This window comes from Rhinatrema bivittatum, chromosome 15 (assembly GCF_901001135.1).
Source record: "Rhinatrema bivittatum chromosome 15, aRhiBiv1.1, whole genome shotgun sequence".
NCBI lineage: Eukaryota > Metazoa > Chordata > Amphibia > Gymnophiona > Rhinatrematidae > Rhinatrema > Rhinatrema bivittatum.
In genome coordinates, this window is record NC_042629.1 from 78,205,301 (window position 1) to 78,217,652 (window position 12,352).

Genomic DNA, 12,352 nt, shown 5'->3' on the forward strand with positions numbered 1-12,352 from the left:
CATGGCTAAATATGCTATTTGTTGGTCTTGAGTATATGTCATTTGTTTGTTTTGTTCAATTACATTGTACATGTACTTTGTAAACCCCTTAGTATGGTTGCACCACTATAGGTGGTATAAAAGAGATTTAAAATAAATAAATAGGCTTCCCTTCAAGGAACACTTTTTGTTTGGAGAGGTACTGAAAAAACTAATCAAGGAACCTGGAGAATATAAGCCCCAAAGGCGTTCAGAAGATAGATTCTAGGGGAATCTCAAGGGCTAGTTTCTTCCAAAGTTGGTTCAGAGGAACCAACAGTATAATCATGGCAGGTTCTATAGTACCCAAAAACTGCACCAACCAGCAAGCTCTTGGCCATTTCAAAACAGCAGAAGAGGTGCAAAGGGAAGGGGGAGAGTCAGGGGACTCAGAAGCTCAAAATGACAAAATATGGATTCACTCCTCATATCCACATCTGGTCAGTGAACAGGAAGTGGATCTGCATTATGAAGAGGATATTGGGGAGATACCCGTTTTAGAGAAGGTTTTCATGGGTAATGATTCAGATGGACTGAACCAAATCACGATGAACCTAGAAGATGTGGTAGGCCTGATCGAGAAACTGAAGAGTAGTAAATCACCTGGACCAGATGGTATATACCCCCAGGGTTTGGAAGGAACTAAAAAATGAAATTTCACATCTATTAGTTAAAATTTGTAACTTATCATTAAAATCATCCATTGTACCTGAAGACTAGAAGGTGGCTAATGTAACCCCAATATTTAAAAAGGGCTCCAGGGGCGATCCGGGAAACTACAGATCAGTTAGCCTGACTTCAGTGCTAGGAAAAATAGTGGAAAGTGTTCTAAAGATCAAAATCACAGAGCATATAGAAACACATGGTTTAATGGAACAAAGTCAGCATGGGCTTTATCCAAGGCAAGTCTTGCCTCCCAAATCTTCACTTTTTGAAAGGGTTAATAAACATGTAGATAAAGGTGAACCGGTAGATGTAGTGTATTTGGATTTTCAGAAGGCATTTGACAAAGTTCTCATGAGAGGCTTCTAAGAAAAGTAAAAAGTCATGGGATAGGTGGCGATGTCCTTTCGTGGATTACAAACTGGTTAAAAGACAGGAAACAGAGAGTAGGATTAAATGGACAATTTTCTCAATGAAGGGGGGTGGGCAGTGGAGTGCCTCAGGGATCTCTACTGGTACACGTGCTTTTCAATATATTTATAAATGATCCAGAAAGGAATACGACAAGTGAGGTAATCAAATTTGCAAATGATACAAAATTATTCAGAGTAGTTAAATCACAATCAGATTGTGATAAATTGCATGAGGACCTTGTGAGACTGGAAGACTGGGCATCCAAATAGCAGATAAAATTTAATGTGGACAAGTAAGGGTGATGCATATAGGGAAAAATAACTCATTCTGTAGTTACATGATGTTAGGTTCCATATTAGGAGCTACCACCCAGGAAAGAGATCTAGGCATCATAGTGGATAATACTTTAAAATCATCGGCTCAGTGTGCTGCAGCAGTCAAAAAAGCAAACAATGTTAGGAATTATTAGGAAGGAAATGGAAAATAAAACAGAGGATGTCATAATGCCTCTATATTATACAAACAGTTGTCGGAGTACCTAGAAGACCACAAGATTCTCACAACAGCCCAATTTGGATTCCGCAAATCCCTCAGTACGGAATCCCTCTTAATCTCACTGACAGATAGCGTCCTCACTGGGCTGGAGAAAAGACCCCCTACCTCCTGGCACTTCTTGACATATCTGCAGCATTTGACACCGTAAAACACACTATCCTAATCAACCAGCTCTCAGACATAGGCATCTCACGATCAGCCCTTGAATGGTTCAGATCATTCCTTAACAATAGGACATACAAGGTCATAATAAGCAACAAGGATTCTCACCCGGTCAAGTCCACTCTCTGAGTCCCTCAAGGATCCTCCCTCTCCCCTACCCTTTTTAACATCTATCTTCTCCCACTATGTCATCTGCTCTCAAGTCTAAAGGTCACACACTTCATATACGCCGATGATGTCCAGATTTTGCTGCCAATCACCGACTCCATCTCAAACACCATTAACTTCTGGAACAATTGTCTACAGTCCATAAACTCCCTTCTCACTAGCCTTAACTTAGTACTCAATACGTCAAAAACGGAACTTATGCTGATCACTCTGGAGGACAACTTTCAGACTAACAACAACCTAATCACACCGCTAATGATCACCCCCACACACGTAAGAGATCTTGGCGTTACTATCGACAATAGGCTGAACCTCAAAAAATTTGTCAAGAACACAACGAAAGAATGCTTCACAAACTACACATATTGAAAAAGTTGAAACCTCTCCTCCATTTTCAGGACTTTAGAACAGTCCTCCAAACAATTCTATTTTCAAAAATTGATTACTGCAACTCTCTGCTAATTGGCCTTCCAACGATCACCACCAAACCACTACAAATGTTGCAGAACTCTGCTGCCAGGATTCTAACCAACACTAGTAGAGGAGAACACATCACAACTATACTAAAAAACCTACACTGGCTCCCTATCAAATCCAGAATCATATTCAAAGTACTAACCATAACCCACAAGACCATTCATTCCCAAACTTCGCTAGATCTAAGCTGCTCACTTCGTCCTCACGCATCATCAAGACCAATCAGAACCAGCTACTTAGGCACCTTATATGCACCTCCAGCCAAGTCATTGCTCAAGAAACGTGCATTCTCGACTGCCAGCCCCTTTCACTGGAATGCCCTCCCCACTGACCTTCGTCTTGAAACTTGTTCCAAAAGTTCAAAAAGAAGCTCAAAACTTGGCTTTTCACAAAAGCCTTCACTTAAAGATCTCTCCCCGAGCTATGACTCAGGGCTAGACTTATTCTCGCATTTCATAATCCCTTACGCTAGATGTCTGATGCTGTAACTATTTCATCTTATAACTTTGCCTCATGATTCTACCTGTTAGATGTACGTTATGCTGCACTCATGCTTATTAAGTCAGATGTAAACCCAACTTTTTGTTGACTGTTATTTGTAATTATTTTCAATTATGGGTATTTATTTATAATGATTTATAATAATTTAATTCTTGTTCTCTGCTTTATAAGTTCTAAGTTCTTACGAAGTTATCCCTGTTATTTGTACCCACTTGTTTGATGTAATTTCCAACTTTGGTTCTATGTAAACCGACGCGGTATGTACTAGTACATGAACATCGGTATATAAAAGCCTTTAAATAAATAAATAAATAAATAAATAAATAAATAATGCTCCATAGTGAGACTGCACCTTGAATACTGTGTGCAATTCTGGTCACCGCATTTCAAAAAGGATATAGCTGCACTGGAGAAAGTGCAGGGAAAGGCGACCAAAATAAGGGGCATGGAATAGCTGCCTTATGAGGAAAGGCTAAAGACGTTAGGGCTGTTCATTTTGGAGAAGAGACGACTGAGGGAGGATATGATAGAAGTCTACAAAATCATGAAAGCACTTGACCAAGTTAATGTAAATCAGTTATTTACTCTCTCAGATAATAGAAGAACTAGGAGACACTATGAAATATAGAAATGACAGCAGAAGAAGACCAAACGGCCCATCCAGTCTGCCCAGCAAGCTTTCGCACTTGGCCTTTAGTAACCTTTTGGTTCTATTTCCTTTCCACCCCCTCCAATAATGTAGAGAGCAGTGTTGAAACTGCATCTAAGTGAAATATCTAGCTTAATTAGTTAGGGGTAGTAACCGCCGCAATAAGCAAGCATGCTTATTTGTTTACCCAGACTATGTAATTCAGTCCTTGTTGGTTGTTGTCTGTATATAGATCCACTTTTCTTCAACCCCCCCTGCCATTGAAGCAGAGAGCTATGCTGGATATGCATTGAAAGTGAAGTATCAGGCTTATTTGGTTTGGGGTAGTAACTGCCGTAACAAACAAGCTACTCCCTGCTTTTTTGTGAATGGAAATCCTTTTTTCCACATTACCTCTTGCCATTGAAGCTTAGAGCAATGTTGGAGTCGCATTAACTGTGTGTATGTTTATTGAATAAGGGTATTATCTCCAGGTAGTAGCCGTCATTCCCGCAAGCCACCCACTCTTCATTCACATCCTCTAGACTTTATGGATCTACAGTGTTTATCCCACACCCCTTTGAAGTCCGTCACAGTTCTGGTCTTTACCACTTCCTCCGGAAGGGCATTCCAGGCATCTACCACTCTCTCTGTGAAGAAATACTTCCTGACATTGGTTCTGAGTCTTCCTCCCTGGAGTTTTAAATAGTGACCCGTGGTTCTGCTGATTTTTTTTTACGACGGAAAAGATTTGTCGTAATCTTTGGATCATTAAAACCTTTCAAGTATCTGAAAGTCCTCTGCTCCTCCTTTCCTCCAGGGTGTGCATATTTAGATTCTTCAATCTCTCCTCATAAGACATTCGATGAAGACCATCCACCTTTTTGGTCGCCCTTCTCTGGACCGCCTCCATCCTGTCTCTGCCCCTTCGGAGATACGGTCTCCAGAACTGAGCACAGTACTCCAGGTGAGGCCTCACCAAGGACCTGTACAAGGGGATAATCACTTCCCTTTTCTTACTCGATATTCCTCTCTCTATGCAGCCCAGCATTCTTCTGGCTTTAGCTATCGCCTTGTCACATTGTTTCGCCGAGATCGTTAGACACTATCACCCCTAGGTCTCTCTCCTGCTCCGTGCACATCAGCCCTTCACCCCCCCCCTCGAATACTGTTCTTTCGGATTTCCACTCCCCATATGCATGACTCTGCACTTCTTGGCATTGAATCTCTGCTGCCATATCTTCGACCACTCTTCCAGCTTCCTTAAATCTCGTCTCATTCTCTCCACTCCTTCCAGTGTGTCCACTCTGTTGCAGATCTTAGTGTCATCCGCAAACAGACAAACCTTACCTTTTATCTCGTCCGCTATTTCGCTCACATATGTCACTCAGCTCATAATTAAGCTCTGGAATTCATTGCCAGAGGATGTGGTTACAGCAGTTAGTTTAACTGGGTGTAAAAAAATTTTGGATAAGTTTCTAGTGGATAAATCCATAAACTGCTATTACGATAATTAATAATCAATAGTAGCTTGTGATCTATCTATTGTTTGGGTACTTGCCAGATACTTATGACTTGGATTGGCCACTGTTGGAAACAGGATACTGGGCTTGATATACCCTTGGTCTGACCCAGTATGGCATATCTTATGTTCTTCTGTTCTTAGAATTCTTAGGTGTGTCCAGCAGATGGTGCTCTAACCTAATTTTTGGCTGTTTCTTCTCTTCCTTTCAGCCTTCTTTGCCCTTGGATATGGAGAATACCAACCCACGAGAACAGCTAGTAAGTACCTTGCAGGGTAATATGTGGTCCTTTCTCGGGTTAAAAAAAAATACAATAGAGAATACTCGAGCAAATCTTAAATGTACAACTTTGCAGGCAGTAATGCTTTTCTGTGACCTCATGATTTCCTTGCTGGTGACCTATAGCTTCTAAATGTTGTTAAGAGCAGAGCTGCCTAAATGCTGAAAACAGTATGTCCCGCTTGTTGTGCAGTCTGTAGTTGCTGATGGAAGTTTGTAAGATGCATTTGTAAGCAAAGTGCCCATGAATCTTTTGGCTGATATGTCACTTCTGTGAAAGGTTTTGCATGAAAGTCCTGTGCAAACATTATTATTATGTTATTTTTTGCCTTCCTTGGGGACAGACTTTGAAGTTGTTATGCTGAGGATTGGTAGTGTCTCTCACAGATCCAAATAGTTTCTTTTTTTTTTTTTTTTAAGAACTAAAGTCTGCAGCAGGTTCATGAGTTTTTCTGAAACTTTATTACTGCAACTTTCTTAAAGAATAAATGTTGAAGTAAAACTCAGATATGCATTTTTAAAAATGTTCAGTTTCCATTCTCTTTGTAACCATTTTCTCCTGCTGACTTGTCAGGGAGACCTCAGGTTCCCCTTCTGTTAAGGGCAAGAGTAGAGACTGAACCCTTCAGTGTACTCTCTCTACCAGCAGGAGTAGCTATAATATTAGCTGTTGCATTTCTTACCCCCTGCCCTCAACCCTGCCTCCAGCGCTTGTAAGTGGTTTTTTGTTTTTTTTAGCAGAAAGGAGGTGCTGTTAACTCTTTAGAAGTGGGCTAGATTAGATCCTAGGAGGCAAGTTACTCTTGACTTCCATCATTGAAGGCGTCGCTGAGTGACATTTCACAGAACAGGATGAGGTGTATTTTATGTGCATGTTGAGCTGTGTCCCAGAGTATAGGTAGGGTGTTTTGTGGCGTGATGGGTGGTGTCCACACTGTTCTTTGTGATACATTGGGCAGTGCCCAGGCGTACAGAAGGGGTATACATGGTGTTGATGGGGCTGTTTAAGAACATTTAGGTCTCTTTGTCTTTAATCGTGTTGCCAGCTCTGCTGTTTTTACTTTTCTTTGTACTGCTCCTGTGTTGTCTGTGTGTAAGAGGGATAGAGGAAGGTTTGTTTTTTTTGTTTACATTCTCAATGAAATATATTTTGTTTTCTGTAGAAGAAGAGCAGCTTAGTGCTGGCGGCACCCATTTATACAAATAGCTGATGGGCACAATAAATATTTGAATAGTGCCACCGTAGGGGCGGATGATATGAAGCCTATTAGACGAGTCATAGAAACTCTTTGCTTTGTATGGAAGAGACAGTTTCTCTGCCCTGCTCATGGTCTATGTTCCTCTCTTCTCCAATCAGATGATCTGGCTATCTGTCTTTCTATTCGCTGGTTATTGTTTTGGCAATAACTTATGGGTACACACTACTTGTCAGTAGCTCAGCTCTGCCTGTGCAAATAAAATAGCCTGGCTGTTGAAAAGAGCGTTAATTCACTTCTCCCTTGTGTCTGTATTTTATGCACCTCTAAACTGACAGGCTGAGGGATCATAGTGAGATAAAGGCGTCTTTTTTGCCTTGCAGACGTTTGTGAGATACATTTTATTAGGATGACTTGTAATGAATATGTTGAGCTCAGCTCCCTTTTCAAACAAGCTCAAAATGAACATAATAAAATTCTCAGGAACTGCAGCCTCTCCCCCAAATATTCACATATTGTTTCTATATCATCTGCTCAGGAACTTGTAACTTCTATATTCCCAGCCCCAGAACTGTCCTTTGAGTGCAGAAATCAGCACAAGATGGAACAAGTCATCCTTACCGTAGAGATTGAGGTTGCAGGCAGAGAGTGAGGACAAGACCACACATTCCTACCTCCAGCATTTCAGCCTTTTGTAGGGATGAGGTGTTTGTGGTGGGCTCTGCCTCTGTGGGTCCTCCCATCCATGTTTTGAGGTGGGCCTTTGCTTCTGCTGCCCTTGCTTTGTTTCTGCAATAGATTTTACATGTTTGACCTTTTCTGTCCCAATAGGCAGCAACGAGATGACTCATTACCTTCATTCTTAGTTTATTTTGCAACTGTCATTTTACAATTATTTGAAAGCAGCAGAATCGCAAAAAAAACCTTTCTCATGTTCTGAGGTGCTGATGCAGATTTATGTTTGAAATGCTGTTTGGTTTGTCTGTGACAATGCAGAGCCTGAGAATTCCCAGAATCCAAGACCTTAGCTTGCTTCTTGGTTTGGGGTCTGTACTTAAGAGGACCTAAATGTATTATATAGATGGAGGTCCTGAGCTCTCTCAGGGTCCAGTTTTGTATAGGAGTAATTTCATGAGCCTGTAGAGCTATTGAGTAAGGATGGCTGATTTTCAGTGGGGAAGCACTGTATTGTATTGGAATGCTACAATTCTCTTGTTTTTGTTGGTTCCTTTATTAGTTGCTAAAGGAGTGGTTTTTATGCTACTTGACTGCTAGAGTATATCTCTGTTTGTAATTAATGTTGTATTTAGCTTCTGTATAGTGAACAACTGCACAGACTTCAATTGTTAAAGGAGAAAATGTGTGAGAATGAAGTACCCTGTTGTGAGCCAGACAGAGGAATGGACTTGGCCCCTCTGGCTGCACTGTGGCTTGGCCATTCCAGGAAGATGTGTATTTAAGCAGTAAGAGTCTGTGTGATCTCCCAGGTTGGATATTAATACTAATTCATTGGCTCACCCCCTGCTGGCAGTGTTATTTGTTTAAATCTGTTGAGTCCCAGAGCAGACTTATATCCTCAGCTGAGTGGAGACCTTCTTGCTAATTACTGAGCATTAAATGCTGATATGTATGGTAATAAGAAGGAAAAATCACAAATGTAACCTTAGAAATGGCCGAGTCAGCCCTTAAACCAGCACTCAGCAAGTTTCAGGACTCTGGCTCTCTTCCCATGTCCTCCAGCACTGTAAAGTTCATATGGACATTTGTTTGTACGCTGCGAGTATGCTGGATTATGCCTGCAAGCCTTCAATTATTTGTGCAGTAGGTCCCACCTGCATGTTTTCATAAGCGTGGGTGCTAAGTCAACACTTGCATATCTTTGGTGGTGTGGATATTGTCTGACCATAATTTACTAATAACAGCTGTTACTGAGCACCTAGAAAGCCAAGTCCATAAAAAATAGGGTAAAAAATGACAAAAAAGCAGAATTCAGGCAAGCAAAAACCAAACTCTTATTCACTTTCTGGGAGGCGGGCACTGTGAAAGCTGTATGTTTGTGAAGGTCTCAGTACCTGGAATATCAGGAGTGCTTCAAGGGCAGAAGTGAGGTGCTTTGGCAGAGCTGTTTGTGTGGTGTTGGGGGGGGGGCGCTCAGTACTGGATAGTGTAGTGCTGAAGAGCAGGAGTGGGGTGCATTAGCAGAGATCTTTTTATGGGGTAGATATTGAGAAGCACCTTTTTAGTCCTTGACTTTCATAAGAAAGCGTAAATGATAAAAATGAAAAATAATAAACCTATAAAAGAAGAAATTCTTGGAAAGAGGACTGATACGTTTCTCTTTGTTATCCTTCCCTGGCGGGAAAAGGCCTGAGCCTGGCCTTCCACTTCTGTCTCTCCTGATTGTGGGAGCATTGACCAGCTGCTTGCTAGCATGGATCTTTGCCAGACTTCCTCACAATTCATTCTGTGTCCGTTTAATAAATGTACTACTTAAATTAATGAATTACAAAAGAAAAAAGAGAATGCACTTATTGAGACTCTAATACATTAAAATAAGGCATTAAAAATCTGAGTTTTTTTTTTGTTCCAGAATCAATAATGAACAGGAAGGGTTGTAGACATTAACAGTCACGGACATCCAAACTCTTAGACATAAATTATCTGAGAAAAATGCACATAAGCCTTGAATAATGTAAATACATTAATGCATTTTAATCATTTAAACATTAAAATGCAGGATGGAATTTGCAAGCAGAAAGCCCTGCATAAGCTGTGGATCTCTCCTGCAGACTTTGGCTGGCTGTGGCTCATGGAGATGGCACATTGTGGCTGGAAGTAACCTATGTCATACCCTCATGCTTTAGTTACTGAGGACAACAACTCCTGAGAAAGTGAGATGCTGGATCATCATAAGTGATCCTCATGTTTTGGTGGTACAGTGTAATCATATGGTTCATAACCAACTTTGCTTTTGGAGCCAGGGATCAGCACAATGAGGACGTTAGTCAAGATTTCCCCCCTCCCATCCCAACCAGGCAGTGTCTGTCAGACCTCCCCCACAGTAAAGAATGCAGAGTTAGAAGTGCTGCAGTGTCTGTGACCCCACCATAGTAGGGAATGTGGATTCTGCATCCCTGCAAATCAAGGCTTGCAGTATCTGATTCCCCACTTCCTTTACTGCTCCCTCCACCACTGCAGGAAGTGTGCTTGTGCCCCCTCCCCCTCCCAGATAGGGAGCAGGATGCCTTCGAGTCATGGAAGGAATTGGGAGTATAAGTAGATGGCTTAGGAAGAGCAGTGTTAGGAAGAAATAATGGTCACACCACTGCAGTAATGGGATGAGGAAGGATAATCCTGTCCGTCCTTCCCCAGCAGCTATGAGGTATGGATATTGAGGACTGAGACCTCTATGTAGCATGGTCGTCAGGGTCTTGGTTAAGCCGCATTGCCCTTTGGAAAGTGGCGGTGTGTCCTCCCACTAACAACTTTCATTCAGTGTTCTATCACACCCCACATTTTTCAGGGCATGTCAGGGGAGCCAAGGGGAATCGAACATGGGTTATTCTTTTTCTGGATCTAATATTCACAAAGATGTGTGCACAGTTGTCATCCCTAATACTGTTGTTTATTTGCATCCAATCCACACCAAATTTTTTACAACATATCATTGAATCCACAGGGATCATTTCAGGTGTATTTTTTGGCATTATATGTATTCTATGAATAATAGGTACAATTTACACCACCTAATAACTTTTTTTCCATTTTACATCTTCATTACATTTTTTAGGGCATGTCAGGAGGATTACGAGATTATGAGATGGGTATTTTTGGGGGGAATGTACCTTTTTCATGAATTCGACATACAGTCATGCCACCTAATAACTTCTTGGTTTTGCATTCAATCTACAGAAAATTCCCAGGAGATTTCAGTGTAGTACAAGTCAAATCGTATATGGATGGTTTTTTCCCAAATTCAGGTGTACAATTATTTTGACTTGACAGTTTCCTTCCATTCCTTTGTACTTCCTTCTCATTTGGAAGAAGGGCGGAATTTGACAATATGAACCTTCTTTTCACAACTACCCGGCGATTTTCTCCTATTCTATATCCCTTCCCAACTTTATGGGTCTGCCAGGTACATGCAAACTGGATTGGCCACTGTTGGAGATAGGATGCTGGGCTCAATGGACCTTGGTATGATCTAGCATGGCAATTTGTATGTTCTTCTTTAGACCAGTGACAGTCCTTGGCTGGCGCCATGCACCTACTAGGCTCCTTCTAGAGCCATGCAGTCATGGGCTCTAAATTTGCCTCCACAGCATCCTCTTCCCTGGCTGGTGCGAGCAGCAGAAAAAACCTGACCTAGGACTCAAAATGAATGTATTACTATTGAGCCACCCAGGCTGGCACCCCATCTCCCTGCTCAGATCATTTTTTATTAAATTTTTGCAGGAGGAGGAGAGCAGTTCAAGTGCTAAATAAATGATCTGACACATGATCTGCAGTATATAGCTGCTAAAATTCTGCAGCTACCAAGATAGTTATTGTTGCAGTTTATAAAATGATAGGTGGCACCGGAAATGTGCAAAATGTAGGCAAAGGAATGCGGCTCAATCAGATTCTGTGATTGGGATTTTCTAAACCTGAAAAGTGGCATAGGGTGACACCCTGGGACAGGGTGGAGCTTAGGAAAGGAGGTGAGAGAAATTCAGTGCAACGATGAAATGGATCAGAGCAACTGGTGTATGGGGTGTTGGTTGGGCAGCATCTCACTTGCTCTGTCTTACAGCTCTGCAAACATCAGTGGAGAGGCCCAATGTAATAAGGTGCATTGGGCAGAGCACATAGTTTTATCTGCAGTTGTTGAGCGCATTTTTGTGTGCATACTTTACTGCCAGTGCAACATGGAATTTTGCACCTGACAATGTAGTTACAGGTTAGTTCCCTCCCATACAAATCTAATTGATAGCATTAGCAATTATATCCCCCCCCCCCCAATGTAGAGAAATGCACTGGAAACTTAACTCCTAGGCAGAGATGGAGGAAAATTTCCAGGGCTAATGCTAGTCTATGGGCAGAAACTGGAGTTCTCTGTACGTACCAGGATCAGTCCAGATGTTGGGTTATGTCCCCCGTCCAGCAGATGGGAGTCAGAACAAAAAGCTCGGGGGAGGTCCTATATAAACCTCACCTCCCTTGCCTCAATTCAGAGTATCTTTTCTGACTCCAGCAGATGTTGAGCAGGGGACTGGTCAGTCCCCAGCACAGTAGCTTAGTTTTCTAGGTTTTTTCTGAGGGATCAAGTAAAATAAAACAGCAAAAAAACCAGGGCGGAACTCCATTTGCTCCGCCTGGCGGCCTCACACATACAACAAGTGTGGAGAACGTGCAGGTGGGACTTTCTAAGCCGTCAGCACTTAGATCCCGGAGAGTGGGAGCTCTCGGAGGAAGCAATGGGTCTGATAGTAAGACATTGGGGGATTCCTCACATGGACCTCATGGCCACAGCCAAGCAATGCAAAAGCCCTCGCTTCTTCAGCCACAGAATGGAACACGGCGCGGGAAGGTGTCGATGCTCTTGGTACTACCGTGGCCCCAACAGATTCTATTGTATGTCTTCCCTCCGTGGCCCCTTGTGGGAAAGGTAATTCGGCGGATAGAGGGTCATCAGGGTCCGGTAATTCTGGTTGCGCCGGAGTGGCCTCGGCGGCTGTGGTTCACAGACCTCCTCAACCTGGCGGAGGAGGGGCCGGTACGTCTCAGTC

At 42.2% G+C, this 12,352-nt stretch overlaps 1 protein-coding gene across 2 annotated transcripts in view; it reads left to right on the forward strand.

The window, feature by feature from the left end:
- The window catches only part of PEX14 (peroxisomal biogenesis factor 14), a 200,302-nt gene that overhangs the window by 19,590 nt on the left and 168,360 nt on the right, over positions 1-12,352 (forward strand). For both annotated transcript variants that reach the window (XM_029579134.1, XM_029579136.1), the window contains exon 2: positions 5,321-5,368. In XM_029579134.1, coding sequence (XP_029434994.1) covers positions 5,321-5,368 — 48 coding nt within the window. The remainder of the gene's footprint in view (positions 1-5,320; positions 5,369-12,352) is intronic.